Source organism: Haliotis cracherodii, unplaced genomic scaffold (genome assembly GCF_022045235.1).
Source record: "Haliotis cracherodii isolate W230 unplaced genomic scaffold, xgHalCrac1.p SCAF_17, whole genome shotgun sequence".
In the NCBI taxonomy this organism is placed as follows: Eukaryota; Metazoa; Mollusca; class Gastropoda; order Lepetellida; family Haliotidae; genus Haliotis; species Haliotis cracherodii.
The window spans coordinates 18,190,132-18,208,749 of record NW_027266272.1 but is presented as its reverse complement, the minus strand read 5'-3'; the positions used below and the strand labels follow the sequence as shown (position 1 = coordinate 18,208,749).

At 39.5% G+C, this 18,618-nt stretch overlaps 1 protein-coding gene across 3 annotated transcripts in view; it reads left to right on the top strand.

Moving 5' to 3' along the window:
• The window catches only part of LOC139464935 (zinc finger MYND domain-containing protein 11-like), a 41,267-nt gene extending 35,515 nt beyond the window's left edge, over nucleotides 1–5,752 (top strand). For all 3 annotated transcript variants that reach the window (XM_071246540.1, XM_071246539.1, XM_071246538.1), the window contains one exon: nucleotides 1,293–5,752. In XM_071246540.1, coding sequence (XP_071102641.1) covers nucleotides 1,293–1,415 — 123 coding nt within the window. In that variant the 3' untranslated portion in view covers nucleotides 1,416–5,752. The remainder of the gene's footprint in view (nucleotides 1–1,292) is intronic.
• Nucleotides 5,753–18,618: the final 12,866 nt, after the last annotated feature.

Sequence of the window (18,618 nt, the reverse complement as noted above, 5' to 3'; positions counted from 1 at the left end):
GGTCTGAAGGAACTGGTGGAATAGGTCTGACAGCACTGGTGGAATAGGTCTGAAGGCACAAATGGAATGGTTCTGTAGGGCACTGGTGGAATAGGTCTGAAGGCACTGGTGGAACAGGTCTGAAGGCACAGGTGGAATAGGTCTGAAGGCACTGGTGGAATAGGTCTGAAGGCACTGGTGGAACAGGTCTGAAGGCACTGGTGGAACAGGTCTGAAGGCACTGGTGGAACAGGTCTGAAGGCACTGGTGGAATAGGTCTGAAGGCACTGGTGGAATAGGTCTGAAGGCACTGGTGGAATAGGTCTGAAGGCACTAATGGAGTGTTTCTGTAGGGCACTGGTGGAATAGGTCTGAAGGCACTGGTGGAATAGGTCTGAAGGCACTGGTGGAATAGGTCTGAAGGCACTGGTGGAATAGGTCTGAAGGCACTAATGGAGTGGTTCTGTAGGGCACTGGTGGAATAGGTCTGAAGGCACTGGTGGAATTGGTGGAATAGGTCTGAAGGCACTGGTGGAATAGGTCTGAAGGCACTGGTGGAATAGGTCTGAAGGCACAGGTGGAATAGGTCTGAAGGCACTGGTGTTATAGGTCTGAAGGCACTAATGGAATGGTTCTGTAGGGCACTGGTGGAATAGGTCTGAAGGCACTGGTGGAATAGGTCTGGAATAGGTCTGAAGGCACTGGTGGAATAGGTCTAAAGGCACTAATGGAATGGTTCTGTAGGGCACTGGTGGAATAGGTCTGAAGGCACTGGTGGAATACCCGGTAGGTCTGAAGGCACTAATGCATCAACCAAGTCAGCGGGCCTAACCACCTCACTAGTTGCCTCTTACGACAAGCATGGGTTGAGGAAAACCTATTTTACCCTGGATCTTCACTTGTTAGGTAGTGGGCCAGTAACCACTACTAGAGCTGGAGAGAAGCCACTAGTAGCATGATGCCAAAGAATTCTGGAAATTGTTTTGAGAAAACTTTATCAATATAACCTTGTTCATCAAAAAATGTAAACTATTGAATTATGTTGGCACTTTTGTACTTCTCATTGAAATTTTCTTGAACTTGGAGATGACGCTTCATGTTTGCCAACCACGTGGGTTCAATGTGTGAAACCGTGATTTTGATGTATTTTTTCTAAAATCTGCGTAAGACCATATTCACACACACGCTCATGTTTGTCAATGAATTATAAGAATTTTATGGTGTGGAAACATGACTGTAAGTTGTAAATATTAATTTGAACGTTTGTCAGCTCTTCCTACGACTGTTTGATGTACTTGATGATTGTATTTCAGTGTTTTAACTGTGAAGAAGAGGCTATGTATCATTGCTGCTGGAACACATCTTACTGTAGCGTGAAGTGTCAGCAAGAACATTGGCACAAAGAACACAAACGTGTCTGTCGGCGGAAACGTTGACATTATGCCCCGCCTAGTCATCATCAACCTTCAGCACCATCTCCAACATCTCCAACATCATCAAGATGAACTACTTCAACATCGTCATCTTCTACATTGCTTATTCAACATCAGCAATATACAATAATTTGATTAGTCATTTTGTCTCATCTACATCCAAAGGATGTTGCTTTTTACTTATTTATCTTCGATATATTTTGCTGAAGAAGTAAAGTAGCGTTTGAATAAAATAGCAAACTATGTTTGCATGATAAAGACCGGTGTTGTGCTCAGTGTCCACTGGTCAAAATGAGACACTGTAGGAGGTTGCTTTTCGTCTCTTTGATTGGCAGATACTGATTGGTGGAGACTATTTATTATTCAGTATGATTCAGTAGTTACTTGTGCTACACTGATGACCCATTCCTGTAACTGGAAGATCCAGAGGTTTGGCAAACAATGGTCCCTAGAGGACTGTCAAAATCTACGTGTCCACTTCACCAGTATTTTGTCTGCTAGATAGTGTTCACAGTTAAAGGGCAAGTACAGTCGACATACCAACTTTTCAGATTTTTATACGTTAACGCATACTTAAATTACACATTCTTGACCAAAATTTATTTTGAAAAATGGAAATATAGAGTAAAACAGATGATAAAAAAATGACAGGCGAAATCGTCTCCAAAATGAAAAATTCTGCCTCTGCTGGGATTCCCCTTCGTGGAGGTTGAACAGTGGTGTTTGACACGCTGTGCAGTGTCGGACCAGTGCCCAATCTGCATGGTTGATGGGAGTCTTCCTGCTTGTCCAGCACCTATTGTTATAAGTACAAATTCATCCGTAATTGGTAAGACAGGAGGGCACTGAGGGGGGCATCTCACATTTGACACAATGAATTGGTGAATATCTCACAAAACATAAGGAAACAACTAATTGGTGAACTACATACACTGTACTGAGTGAAATTTAAGTTAACGATTTGGGCTATAAAAGGAATTACAGATAAGAAACAGTATCCCACTGTGGCAAATGTGCAGGTAATTGAGATACTGCAGGTTGAGCAGGTTAATACTGCGAATGGGCGGTCAGGTAGCCTGATGGTTAAAGCGTTCACTCGTCACGCCGAAGACCCGGCTTCGATTCCTAACAGGGGTACAATGTGTGAAGTCCATTTCTGGTGTCCCCCGCCGTGATATTGCTGGAATATTGCTAAAAGTGGCATAAAACCATACTCACTCACTCACTCACTAATACTGCGAACACAATCCAGTTGGTTTCATGCCACCCAAAAAGAAGTTTCGAGACTTCAGGGGGAGAAGACACAACTTCTCGCCAACCAGAAACCAGTTGACAATCACACAATGCTGTTTGGTGGACTGTTAATATAATGTAAATTTGAGATGTGAAGGAGAAACGTATCTATTTTGTAGTTTTGCTTCCCAAATCGTTATCAAAGTATTACTAAGCATCTGCCGGTCAAGTACAGTGTTAGATATGACGCCACCCCTGAACACCCCTCCCCTAGCTTCAGCGAACACGATGGGGATTATAAGTAAGAAGTTACCGTTTATGGTACCCAACAGGATGTTAGTAATAAAACGCTGGTTACAGATTGTTAATTGTTATTTGATTGATTCACAATATCAAGGTCAGAGGTGACGTTTCCCACACTCAACAGTTCAATGTATACAATATTGTTATTTTTGTAGGATTAACAGAAATAGCAGAAACAGTATTTGTATAGCTGCTAGGAATCACACATCAGTCAAGGAAGCCTTTGTCACACAGTGCTGCATTGGTACCTTTAGGGCACGCCCCCAAATATGTTTCTTCCAGAAGCTGATTATGGAGTATATGATTCAGAACTTTCATTTGGACACTTAAGTACTTTCTACTAATGTTATGAATTTATATTCCCTTGGAAATTGACTTATTATATATAGGACAATTGATATTCGCAAAATAATTGCATTCATTTTCTTCACTCTACTTGCCCTTTAAAATTAAGGTCTTTCACTTTGTTTGCTTTACAGAACCACCAACCGTAATATTAAAAATTCAGACGAAGAAAAATATCAGAATGACAAGGCATTTCATGCGGCAAATGTAAGATTTTTTAACAATGAAAGTGAAATGCCACTGTCAGATTTTAGATTTACAATATTTATAAGGACAGACACCAGATTATGGGTTTTTTAATCACCTACTGATGTAATTTTTCACGATTAAAATCCATAACAAAATCCATGAGTAACTATTATGTTTTTAACATGTTTTTTTTCACTGACATTTTAACTAAGTTTGGTCACTACTGCCCAATTTCTGAAAACAAATTTGACTTGTGTATGGTTTTAACAAGTGCCCCCTTTGTCAACTTTCTAAGTACCCTCTAAGTACCAGCGCGCTTATTACAGTGAAAACGGTAAATGCAAAATTCTATATGAGGTACCCACAAAAAATAAAAGCATTGAAAACTGATAATGAATAGTCTGTTGGTCGGACCAATACATTTTGTTTTGACCATGTTATCGCTGAGAGGAACTGCTCGTTTCTGTGAGGTCCTGCATCCTTTCTGCAGAGCAATCTTGGCAGTACGATGAATGTATGTACATGTTTTGTTTGGAAGCTAGGATAGTGTAGGCACTAGGATACTTGTATCTGGGTCTTGTATGTCTGTGATTTTAAAGAGTACAAGAATCATATGACAACAAATGCATCAGCTGCAGATAGGGCTTTTTTACAGGGGACACCACGTTTCCACAGGGTCATGGCTTTGTGTATAAAGTCTTCATTCAGGATATATGTTGTCATTCATAACCAAAACCTGTACATTTAGAAACAATAAGCTATTCTATTCCACATGTATATGGCTTTAATGTGGTCGAAGACCAGTCATTCATTGAAACCTCAAAACCAATTCCTAATTGTTTCATGTTGAATATAGACCTTGATTCATATCAGTAGTTGTTAGTTGATTTGTCACATTTTGCAGCCCAAGTGTTCTTGTACTGTTTCATTCATCTGTGAAAATAATTAGAGTCGCTGATATAAATGAAAAAGCTGAAAAACAAAACAAATCAAATTACTCTTACCTTTTCCGATTTTTACTTTATAAGAATAATGCATACTGTTTAAGTTTGACATGAAGAGCTGAGATTTTAGCCGGCAATCAAATGTGCCAACTCAAATGATGGTTTGCAAACAGGCAGCTAGAAGCATCTCGGTTTTTTCAGGAGATTTCATTTGCTATCATATGAGAACCCTCAGCTCCAATCTTGCCTTATCAGTTATGAAGCAGGACTTTGGTATTGTTTTATATTAAGAGTGCTTGTTCGGCCTTAAGTATGGTATCACACTATAGGCACCAGTGTATGGCCTAACTTCCCTATGAAGTATGTATTTATTGATGTTTTGATTGCAATAGGAATTTTCAGATTTTATGTCACGACTCATTTAGTTTTGTACTCGAGAAAATAAACACATGGCAGTTGGGTTTGAGATTAAAATAATAAAGTATTGATAATCTCCCAAAATAATTGATAAATTTTATTTAAATTAACACTTTTGTGAATTCATTTCATGATATTAAATTTTCTCATAGTGCAAATGTTACTATTGAGGATAAATTCGTATCTTCTGTGTATGCATTCTGTTCCTGATGAGACTTAAAGGAGAGAACCAAGTGATTGTTGTTCATCAACAAGATGCTGACTATTAAGGGTCCATTATGTAAATTGTCCTGCTATTGCATGTAAATATTCCGTCTTACCCGTACCCCTTTGATCAATCAGAAACACCTATTTTAGCTTGACACGATGTACATTAGGGGTAAGTCAGCTGGGTTTTTTAGACTCTGCTGTGTATATATGAGTATCGTTATGTAAATGGTGCACAATTATCTCCACTGTCAACCCGTAACTGGAGAATGTATTTCTTTCTTTATTATTTTCTGATAGATTTGAATATGAATTTGCAGTAAAACAGTTAGCCTGTTTGTTGCAAGGAATGGCCGCTGAGCGACCGCTTCATCACTTGTAAAGTCGATGCAGAGTGGTCTGTTTGAGTTGGGCTGACTGTAGGGTTGAGAAACTAGTGTGTTAATGATTCAGGACTTGCTGATGTATGCTTGTTGAAACAGGCACAAATAATATGTATGTCATTAAATTGATCTACAATGCTTTAATATTCAATCTTTATTAGTCAAAACGTGAGATATTATCTGCAGCATTTACATTGTCTTTGACTCAGTACCATAACAGTTCACTTCTTAGATATATAAATTCCAGTTCATTTGAAAGCTTTACTTTGTCAACAGTATCACAGTGAGATTGATTCCCAGGACCCTGTTACATGAAGCGATCTTAGCACTACGACCATCGCATGCCTATGTTAGAGTATAGGAACTACAATAACCTCAGCGTTAAGATTACGATGTGGAACAAGGTCCAGATTCCACAAAGCCATCTTAGCACTGGGCCCCGTTACATGAAGCGATCTTTGCACTACGACCATCGTAAGCCTATGTTAAAGTATAGGAGCTACGATCACTTTAGCGTTAAGATTGTGTTGTGGAACAAGGCCCAAACTCCACAAAGCAATCTTAGCACTACAACTATTGTAAGCCTATTTTAAAGTATGGCGGCTATGATCATCTTAGCACTACGACTATTGTAAGCCAATGTTAAAGTATGGGAGTTATGATCATCTTAGCACTACAACTATTGTAAGCCTGTTTTAAAGTATGGCGGCTATAATCATCTAGGCACTACGACTATTGTAAGCCTATGTTAAAGTATGGGGCTATGATCAACTTAGCACTACAACTATTGTAAGCCTATGTTAAAGTATGGGAGTTATGATCATCTAAGCACTACGACTATTGTAAGCCTATGTTAAAGTATGGGGCTATGATCATCTTAGCACTACGACTATTGTAAGCCTATGTTAAAGAATGGGGCTATGATCATCTTAGCACTAAGGTCACTTTGTGGAATGGGCTCTGTACAGTGACATCAGAGAAGTTTTGCCATCAGTCTGCCAGTTTTTGTCAATTCTAATGGTGGTCCAAGCCACCTTCACAAATGAACATGTTGGATTTTCTCATCTCTTGTCTAACACCCGTCTCAGACGGAGCTCCCAAACTAACATCAGCAATATTCTCAAACAGCCATGAAATGGACCAAACGCCTGCAATCACATTGGTATTCCCTCTAGTAGTCTTTCTTACCTGCAAACTCAACTGATCAAGAAGAGGAGTATTAATTAAGTGTGTCGGTCAATACAACTGGAATGTGGGCAGCAGTCAGTATCACGACAGCGCAGTTGAAGGATCTGATTGGCGTGTTTGTCATTTGGGTCATGTAGTACAATTATAACCAAATAATGTACTCCTACAAATGCCACATTTGCTGCAGGTACCTAGATATATACACAGACGCCATTGGTTTGAGTGAAATTGAAAGTTCCATTTGCACGAACTGTTCACAATATACACGGATATGCTGTTGTAAAACTCGTGTATTTGGCTGTGCTGCAGGACCTACAGAGGACTCAAAACAGTCCTGTATGGGGATAAAAGGGAACAGTTGTGAGAACAATTGTATTCAGCACTACCTCCATCTTCCCTAGGCAAGAGAGTTAACTGACTATTAAAGTCCAGTTTCCACCCTTGCTGAACTAGGCTGGTATTATGGAGTTACATTTCGGATGGACTAACGAGTCTATGCATAGTCCAATCAAAATCGTGCATCGAATTCAAAATAAGGTTCGTAAACTTTCATGCAGAGTTCGGTCGATTGCAGGATTTGCACAGCATGTGCACCGCCAACTCGTTGTCAACAGATATTTACCAAATCTTTTCAAGTTTTTAATGAAGGTGCTCACGTGATTTGATGCATTTCGCAATGTAAGACCTGTTTTCTCACAATATAGATCTTGATTGTCGATCAGATCGTCTTGACTGGCCACCGCCATTTTGTTTGAAGCAAATGCAAGCAAAACGAAAGGTGGAATGTGATTGGTCCATAGGAGAGGCATAGAAGGGACATAAGTCGTAACATAAGTCGTAACAGCTGGTGGTGCTATGATTGAGCCCAGGAATTCCAGCCTAGTTCGGCAAGGGTGGAAACTGGACTTTGAAAGTCAGTTAACTCTCTTGCCTCGGGAAGATGCATTGCCTCACCCTTTGTTTTCACGACTCCTGTCGTATCCCGATAGAGTAGTGACACTGATAGTGGATGAAATTAAGGGTAAAAAATAAACACCATTTCAGATTCCTCTTTTCTTCTCTCAAGGAGTTACATGATTAAATTGCCATGTGTTCTGTGTGTTTTTTAATCTCGTTTTAGTCTTACACTTCGGGGGATAAATTAGATCTTTGCATTTGGGGGTATAAATTTTTCAAGCGCTTTTCTGTTTTTCCAAGTTTCATATTTTAGTGTTTGTAAGCCTTTTTTTAAAGTAAGGATTGCCCAGGGAAAACAATGTCTGTTAGTGTGTATTCACCTGAACAAGAATGGCCCGTCTACACATTTCTCTGATATATTGTAGGTGTCTATGCAAATCCCACCAGAATTGCTTGGTAGTGTATTGCTCTTTTAACCAGTCAATGGTGTGTTTAATTTGTTGTTACCTTGCAAGATTATACCATATATTTTTGTACATGTATATTTTTCTCATTGATACAGATTATTGGAGTGTTTGTTCACTATGGATCCTCTTACCTATGATTAATCTACTGTAAGTGATACCATTACATGTATACATTAAGCATTGAAATATTAAATCACATCGTTTAAAATCTTTTTTGTTTGAGAAGTGCACTCAAAATCCAAATGCGATTAGATGGTGGTCATTGCATGTACAGAGAAGGTATGACTTAATTTCCTGATCCAAAATATAATGTGATGCGCTTGCTGTTCGCTGATGTGAGACAAGAAAGGCAGCACCAGAACAAGACTGACGTGGACTGCCCAATCTGGTGATGTTAGAGGATCTCTGATTGGAAACAGGAAACTTGGGATGTTTGTTTGTACAGAGTGCTTTTCCTTGACTTCATACACTATAGGAGTCAATAGACAACTGTTATTGAAATAGAGGTAATTAATATGTATGGTACGAATTAAAGAACACCCACAGTGGAAGGCTGTGTGTTACAGTACCCATCAGCCAGTGATGTACACAAACAGGATACATCTCACCATATGCCCCAAGGGATCGGTAGGCAACGACATTCACCAACATTCATTTCTACAGACTCGGAATATATGTCTCAAGTTTCACGATTATGTTTCTAGGTTTGTCAGCACCATACGTAAGTGGTAAACGTCTGAGACCTGCATCACTTCGGGCTTTCCTCCCACATTAAGCTGACACGCCGCGATATAACTGGAATACTGTTAAAAGCGGCGTAAAACCCAACTCACTCACTCAAGTTTCACGAATAAAAGCTTTAATTCAGCCATTATGACGAAAACGAACTCAGTTACTTCCCCTTACCCTATGCATTCAGTCAAACACTGGTTCATATGAGCTCAACGATACTTATGTGAGATAAACAAGTTCCCTAAGGTGTGTTCCGATTGATTACTAAGTGGGCTACATGGAAAATAATTGCCCGATTTTGCCAATCAGAAGCTGGTATTTTAATGTAAGCTGAGATAATGAAAGTTGTTTGTAGAACATCGTGAGATTCTTGTTCAAGAGCTATTCTGAGCATTGTCACCATAGGTTATGGCCCATGTTCCACAAAGCAATCTCAGTACTACGACTTTCATAAGCCAATGTTGAAGCATGGGAGTTATGATAACCTTTGCGTTAAGATCGCTTTGTGGAATGGGTCCCATGTCCAGTTCCAAAGACGCAGGCACAGTTGTGTCTCATGGTCATGCCAGGATCTGCTGACCATGAGTTATAATCACAGAACTTCCCCATTTGTGATCATTGTTCTGTCAGTCCAGGGTTTCTCTAACAACCTGCTCCATTTCCCTCCAACACATAGCTGACTTGTGGCCATGAAATCATGTTCCGAGTGACATCAGAACCAATTCACTCTTGTTACAGATTTCAGCTTTTGTTCGCTTTGGAGCTGGTTCATGTCTGCTTCAAGTTTCAGGGGTCACGGGTGGCCCAGACGTCTAAGGCGCCCCGATTCGCTGTGCAGAGTTGCGTCCCTTGGGCACGCCAGAAAGCTATGATTGTGGGTTCGAATCTCGGTTCGCCCCGATTATGTTTCTAGGTTTGTCAGCACCATACCCGTGCTCATGGGTTTCACCGAAGTGGTAAACGTCTGAGACCTGCATCACTTCGGGCTTTCCTCCCACATTAAGCTGACACGCCGTGATATAACTGAAATACTGTTAAAAGAGGCGTTAAACCAAACTCACTCACTCACTTCAAGTTTCACATACAATCAGAATAGTGTCCACTATTGTACACCTAATGTCACAAACCATCTTTCACGTACCATCAATATGTGTAAATACAACAAGGGACTGCTCACTGTCATGTATGTATCGTTGGATCATAGGTTTTCGTCCGTCATATGTTTCTGGACGGCCATGTTTGTTGCAATCACTGGCGCTGTAACTGGGGGTGTAGCAACACACAGACATTGTTAATACTCAAATGATGGCTTGTTTTTGAGAGGAAGCTGTCTTTTAAAAGTGAATAAGATGTTTTATAGTTGTTCATGTGATTAGAGAGAAAACTAGAAATGTTTCTTAAGCGCCCAAAAACCCATCACACAGGGATACAGTTTACCATCAAGTGTGGTAGTTGTTAAGTTGGGTGTTACCTGTTTACCCCACTGCTAACCAGGCGGGTACTGAGGTAATATTCCCTGAACATTAAGATTGATATTTGTGAACAAGAGCTCGTTCCTCTTTGACATTACCGTTGATATTTAATAAGATATGTTTTCTTAAGTTGTCTGTGTGAATATTTGGGGCACGGGTGGCACAGTAGTCCAAGACAATGCTATTGGCTGTGCAGAGTTGCATTCCTTGGGCACACCAGAGACCTATGATCGTGGGTTTGATTCCCAGCCATCCTGATAATGTTTCTAGGTTTTGTCAGCAACGTTCATGGATGTCACCAAAGAGGTACACGTCTCAGACCTGCATCACTTTGAGCTTTCCTCCAAAATTAAGCGGACACATCGTGATATATTTGGAATACTGTTCAAAGCGCCATTAAACCCCACTCAACCATTCACTCAAGATGAATATTTGAACAGATGGAATATTTATTTCTGGTCAGTACCATTGAACCTTTTCAGCATATGGTCATGTCAGGATAGACCAACCAAATATTCTGGCTCCAGGTAAAAATGTAGAAATGTTATCCTTGGTATGTGTGAAATTCAGGGGATTCTCAGCTCTCATGGAACGTTATTCTTGTATTTGAGTTCCAATTACTTTGCAGTCGAGTTGCTCATCTCCCAGTTTGTAAGTCACTTCGTAATGACATCAGCACACTGAAACAGTACTCTATGTATGGAACAAACCCCCTGATCAGCTTCACCAAACCAAGCCAGGGAACCCCATTCATTGGATGATGCTGTTTATCACAATCATATATTATGCGAACTCCAATAAATATTTGAAGGTTAAACTGCCTTTAGTCTTCTTTACTTCTCCAAAAAAAGTTAAGGATCGCCCGATTCTTTCGTATTTCAATAATTATTCTGTCGTGCCATGACAGATTAACTATAGTAAAATGAAAGAATCAGGTTGTCGTTACTTTTTCAGAGTTGTATAAATTGGTAAGTAATCATTATTAATTCGGAAATGAACTGTTCAGATAAAATTATCCAATGTCCAATAGAAATTTGATTAATATCAGACTTCAGCATTAGGTTTAACATATACTGCTAAAATCTGAATTGATTGATTGCGGTTAATATCAGACTTCAGCATTAGGTTTAACATATACTGCTAAAATCTGAATTGATTGATTGCAGTTGCTCATGGCCTGTCATAATGTATTTCATTATCATGTGGTTGATTTCACTAGGGGCATGCAAGGACATGCTGTTTTTTACATATGTCACCGTAGACGGATCCTATAAATGTTGGATCCGCCCTTGTATCACCTTGTACATGTAACACGTATAATGCTTCACCAATCATTGATTCTTTTATACATAGTCACAGATGTTTTATATTTTCATGGTTTACAAATGTGAGAAAGCTCAAAAGATGTGTTGTAAGTTGTCCTATTTTCATATAAGTTCTTGTTTTATGGATGACAAAGGCGTGGGCAGTTCTTGATGCCCTTAGCCTTATCTGCTAGCAATTCTGAATATAAACACATTGTTTTGCTCATAGGATACGAGTATTGAATTGTCTTATCTTCTAATTCGCTGGAGTTTGATTGGACGTGTAATTGAGCACTGGTGAGCATCCTTGAGCTTATGTAACAAACAACTGTTTCTAAAATATTTTATAGTTCCAGGGATTTTGAAACCATGTCAGAAATAAATCATAGAATTACCAGTAAATAGGGTTTGTACAGTAATAGTGAGCAAGGAATACAGTTCCTATTGACCAAAACCAAATTGAAATGGGGGGCACGGGTGGCCCAGTTGTCTAAGGCGCCGTGAAGAATTGTGTCCCTTGGGCACACCAGAAACCTATGATTGTGGGTTCGAATCCTTGTTCGCCCCAATTATGTTTCTAGGTTTGTCAGCACCATACCCATGCTCGTGGGTTTCACCGAAGTGGTAAATGTCTGAGACCTGAATCACTTCGGCCTTTCCTCCCACATTAAGCTGACACACCACGATATAACTGGAATACTGTTAAAAGCGGCGTTAAACCCAACTCACTCACACTCACAAATTGAAATGTTTTTCCTGAGAGACTCTTTCAAAATCCCTGCTTCTACTGATTTTACAAGTAATGACAGGCATCTGTGCACTTTTCAGTACCCTGCAAGATGACATGTTCGGGAATGAAACTGTAAATTTCAAGAAAAGTATGATTTCGAAACAAAGATACAATGAGAATGCATTTACTGCTGCCTGATTAAGATATATGTAATATGTATTATTGTTTACAATCATTAATGTTTATAAGAATAAAATATTGCTACTGCAACATAAGATAAATGTTTATTTGATATTTTATTTCTAAGTCCATGTTACAGATCAGACAAGGGAGCCAGGGTAGTGTCGGGCCAAACTAGGAAGAGATTTATAAACAGTTTTAACAGACACAAGCAAAGTTTTTAAATGAAGCTGTTGTAATAAATGATTGTATTAAAAGTAAGATTGATTTTAGAGCTATGAATATTATGGACTTGATTATTTATTGTTCAAATTGTACATTGATATAGACACTCATTCATACACACACATCCTCAGCAACCCATGCTTGCCGTAAAAGGCGACTGTGCTTGTCGCAAGAGGCGACTAATGGAATCGGGTGGTCAGGCTCGCTGACTTGGTTGATGCATGTCATCGATCCCAATTGCATTGATTGATGCTCATGATGTCAATTACTGGATTGTCTGGTGGGACTCGATTATTTACAGACCGCCGTCATATAGCTGGAATATTGCTGAGTGCATCTTTAAACAACGAACCAACCAAAACCTATCTCATGTTTTGCTGCAAATATGTCAAGTGAAAACAAAGATGACGGAATCTAATGAAACCTATCAACAAACCAACCAACCAACCAGCATTCTGTACTGAAACACAAAAGGATTCATATGATAATTTCAAGACAAAGTACAGCGTACATATTAAATCAAGATGACTGAGCTCCAGAAGTACTGGTACACAGATCTACATAGTAAGTTCATTGTAAAACATCCGCTTGGTACTGAACTTATCTTCTTGGCTTTTGCCATAAGATATATTTCTTTGAATGATGTATCTGTTTTGAATAAATGTTTAAAGTGATTAAAGTTGAAGGTAGTTTAAGTCATGTTAAGTTCATCTATTTCCCCCTATTTCCCTTGATAAACAGAGGAGGCACGGGTGGCCCAGTCTAAGGGGCCGCGATTCGCTGTGCAGAGTAGCGTCCCTTCGGCATGCCAGAAACCTATGATTGTGGGTTAGAATCCCGGTTGGCCCCGATTATGTTTCTTGGTTTGTCAGCACCATACCCGTGCTCGTGGGTTTCACCGAAGTGGTAAACGTCTGAGACCTGCATCACTTCGGGCTTTCCTTCCACATTAAGCTGACACGCCGCGATATAACTGGAATACTGTTAAAAGCGGCGTTAAACCCAACTCACTCACTTGATAAACAGTTTGTTCCTTTAGCCCAGTGTCAAGACTGGAAGCATTGTAACAATGTGAGCATGTATTGAATATTAACTCAGGACAATTATATTTTATTGTTTATTTTGCAGATTTTTTAACCAATATGCCAAAAAGGGTTTGGACTCACTGAAGGTTAAGTAGAAAGATAAGAGACTGTAAATAATATCTACAGTATTTGAAATGGCTGAGTTTCTAGAGGACTATGCTCCACAGTCCAATAATCCAATCATTGCTATGGAACAGTGACAGAATACAGTCAAACCTCGTCTTGAACTCGGATGTGTCGAATCCTTTGTTGTGTCAAACTTTTACGATATTGAGCACATTTTTCACCTGGATGTGTTGAATTCCCCGTTGTATCGAACTGAATTTATTTTGCCAAGATATAAAATGTGTTAAAACTAACCCATGATTACCCCTTAAAAAACATTTACACCAAAAAACTTCCCACAAGTGAGAATTTGTATCAAGTATAATGGGGTGAACACAATGGGGTGTGAAACGCCAATAACAGGAAAATGTTGATTGGTCACATGGGCAGATACAGCTTTTTTGAAAAGGGGGGATGCACAATTAAGATCTATTTAATGTCTTTGGTGGTAATTTATACAGAAATAAAGATTTTTTTCGAAATAAAAAGGGGGGGGTGCGCACCCCCGCACACCCCCTCTGTATCCGCCCATGGGTCAGGTGATTGGTAATAAGGTGTTGAAAATGGTCAGACGTGTTGACTCCGGGACAAGTCAAACTATTTCTCTTGTCCCAAGGAGTCCAAAACAATGGACTTTGACTGTGTCATAAGGTAATCAATTTTGGTTTCCATATCTCAATAAGAGGATGTCAAAAAAAAAAATTAAATGTGTTTTATCCTGAAATAAGTAAAAGACACTCGTTATTTTATATGGAAATATATAGTTATATCATTATGTTCCAAGTGTATATATAAATTTTCAGACCGGAAATCAGCAAGGTCCTCATTAAATCTGACATTGCTCTACTACTGAGCAAAAAGGGTGTAGGAAATCTGCATTGTTTAGTAGTGTACACCCTAGGAACCAAACAAGACTCCTTATGAATACATTGTGGCTAATAGTTGAAGATTGACTTTCATCATCCACCATGTGCTTGAACAGGTGGTGTAAGGATGTTTGTTGGGTGAACAGTCACCATTTCAGTGTTTCATGGGCAAATTTTAGATACACTTTTGCAGGCAGTATGGGCACTGAATATGTCAACATCTTGCGTATAATGCTCGACGTATGCATTTCAGGACTAACAGCAGCAGCATCAGTTGGCTGGCCATCATCCTATGCTAGAATAAGAAAGTTAACTTGCAATTTTATGAAGTGATATGCCATTAGGGGGTCGAATATCCGTGAAATTATAGTCAGGGGTGTTATTATTATGACTCCATGCTGATTGGTCAGATTACTGTTAGTGTTCTGTTGTCTTCATTATTTGCGAAGCAGCCAAAAGCAACGTGACTTCTTATGAATGCCGGGGTAGAATGGGTCTTCAGCCACCCATGCTTGCCGTAAAAGGCGACTATGCTTGTCGTAAGAGGCGACTAACAGGATTGGGTGGTCAGGTTGGCTGACTTGGTTGATGCATGTCATCGATCCCAATGGCAAGGATCGATGCTCATGACATTAATCACTGGATTGTCTGGTCCAGACTCGATTATTTACAGACCGCCGTCATATAGCTGGAATATTGCTGAGTGCGGCGTTAAACAACAAACCAACCAGCCAATCTTATAAATGCATTGTGGATAATAGTTGAAGATTACCTTCATTGTTCATGATGTCACTGATGGAGTCTTGGACATCGTGCCAAGAATGATTTGACTGAGCTTGTGTTTCATCAAATGATTGGAAACACAGTTTTCTTCATTTTATCAGAAAAAAAGACTGAGGGTAACACAGAATATCCAACTTGCAACTTGGAATAGTTAAATAACTTGCCCCTCATTTATGAAATGATTCCAATTTGGACAGATGACCCATCACACCTCTTAGCTTCTCATAATTTAGCTTTTCCCACGCCTTGAATGCAGTTAACCCCGTGTGACAAGTTTGTAAATAGTTAGACAGTTGTTTGCTTTACCAAGCCGCACACATTAACAGACTTACTGCTTTGTGTTAGAACGGCATGACAATTGTCCGAAGTAGAAGACTTTCATCATCCACCACGTGCTTGAGCAGGTGGTGTAGGGATGTTTGTTGGGTGAACAGTCACCATTTCAGTGTTTCATGGAAATATTTTAGGGACATGTTTGCATTATAGTGTACAAGGGTGTTTTATTACGAGTTGTTATATGTGTATAATGTATAATTGTTGATGTTTATAATGTTGAAATTAAAGATATATATATATGTAAGTATATATATATGAATATATTTTCAGTGATAAATCATTTGCCCTATCTCATCTACAGCATTTGTAAGCATGAGTTCAGATTACATTGTCATGTATGCCTGTGTTCGATTAGTTTTTAAAATTAAAATTGCCGATTATTCCAAGAACCATTGCTTTGAGATCTCTTGTTCATTATGCCTAAGTTGATTAAGTGAATAAAATAAACAAATATATTTTGTTTTCTTTATTTTCTATTTTATTGGAAAACAGGAATTTGAAGTACTGGTACTGGAAAACGAAATTGTCGATTCCATTATAAAACATCCCTCTCTCAAAATAGAAACAATTTGTATCATGGTGGGTATATTTATCACACTTCGGATTCAACCCATGAAGATCCGGGGTAGAGTAGAGGTCTTCAGCAAACCCATGCTTACCGTAACAGGATCGGGTGGTCAGGCTCGCTGACTTCGTTGATGCATGTCATCGATCCCAATTCCGTGGATCGATGCTCATGATGTCAGTCACTGGATTGTCTGGTCCAGACTCGATTATTTACAGACCGCCGTCATATAGCTGGAATATTGCTGAGTGCGGCGTTAAACAAACAAAACGAAACAAACATGATCCTGCGTGCAGTGTACCATTCCTCAAACACGTTGATATTTGTCCAGTAATTGTAATTTTTCAAACTGAATTTGTGTATTAATGTAGCAGGCTAAGTCTAAATTGTATCTGAATAATTTTTTCTGCTTCAATCTCCCCTTAGTCCACAACAAAATGGATGTTCCAGCAGTCTTTGGTGCCCTTCTAAGATGGGGGTCATTGCTGTTCAGATTCTTACCCATGATTATCCTTGGTTGTCCGCACCACACTGGTGCTCAATGATTTTTCTAAAGTCATAAGCACCTATGAGCTGCATCACTTGAGACTTTCAAATACCAAATGTATTATTTTTGTGGTCATTTGTGACATGTCTTTGAAATTGTATTTTCTACAATCCCATCCATGTTTCAGTTTTAACCTTGTGGTAAAAGCGTTCACTCAGCACGCCGAAGACCTGGGTTCGATTCCCACATGGGAACAATGTGTGAAGCCCATTTCTGGTGTCCCCCCGCCACGATGTCACTGGAATATTGCTAAAAGTGGCATAAAACCATACTCACTCAATTAAAGGGGTAGAATATCAAAACATCTGGAAAATGTCCAGGGACAAATTCTGAAATGTAATACAGGAATGATTTATTATTGTGACGTGAGGGGGGAAACACCTGCTGGGGATAAAAGTATACTGTGTCATCCATTGTTGGATATGGTTTGTTCAAGAACAAGGCCCTTGAGAAGTTGTCAAATATTTTAGTTGGTAAAGCTGAACCACATGCAATTGCTGTAGCTATCTCCAGCTCAGGCCTGGGGTGTAGCAGTATAAGTCTGCGTTAACAAAAAGAAAGGTTTCTATACACAGGTTTTCTATTCTCAAAGTGACGAGGGAGGTAGGATTAATTTTAAATTCATCGAAAATAAAAGTGATGAGGGAGGAAAAGGTTTAATATTCTCTCCCCGTTTAATATATTGGCTATTGAACAATCCCAATTAGCACCCCTTCTGATTGATCAATGTACACAAGACTTTTTTTATTCGTCTTTAATACGCAGTCATGTGTTATATGCACCCTTAATTATGATCTTTCAACTCTGTTTTATTTGGCCAAAATAATATTCTAATTAGAGGCCCCTATTCAAAATTTTGAGAGCGCCCTGGGCGCTTATTACGTTGAATACGGTCTATGAAATAGTGAAATTTGGTTCACCTATCATTTCTGTGAGGAGTCCTTTGACAGTAAATGCAAGTTAATGATTCACTCACATTGCATGCAATTAATATGTGTTACTATGTACTGAAATTCAGGACCCATGAAGATCGGGGGTAGAATAGGTCTTCACCAACCCATGCTTGCTGTAAAAGGTGACTGTGCTTGTCGTAAGAGGCGACTAACTGGATTGGGTGGTCAGGCTTGCTGACTTCGTTGATGTCATCGATCCCAGTTGCGTTGATCGATGCTCATGCTGTCAATCACTGGATTGTCTGATTCAGACTCGATTATTTACACTCACTCACTCACTCACTCACTCACTCACTCACTCACTCACTCACTCACTCACTCACTCTCGATCGATCGATCGATGCTCATGATATCAATCACTGGATTGTCTGGTCCAAACTCGATTATTTACAGACCTCCGTCATATAGCTGGAATATTGCTGAGTGAGGCATAAAACAACAAACCAACCAACCAACCGCTCACTCACTCACTCGCTCACTCAACCAGAATGTGGAGCTTCCTCGTGTCTTCAATAGAGGAGGCAGGGTAGCCTAATCATGATGAAGACAAGGGCTTGATTTCCATATGGGTATATTATGTGAAGCCCCATTCATGATATGGCTGAACTGTTTCTAAAAGTGGAATAGCCTAACTTGCTCACTCTCAATCCTATCAGAAATAAACATGGAGGTTGGCATGATAAGTCATGACCCGTCAACCTGAAAACCAAACCAACCTCAACTTCCCCTTGTCCCAATAAGCTTCTTGTG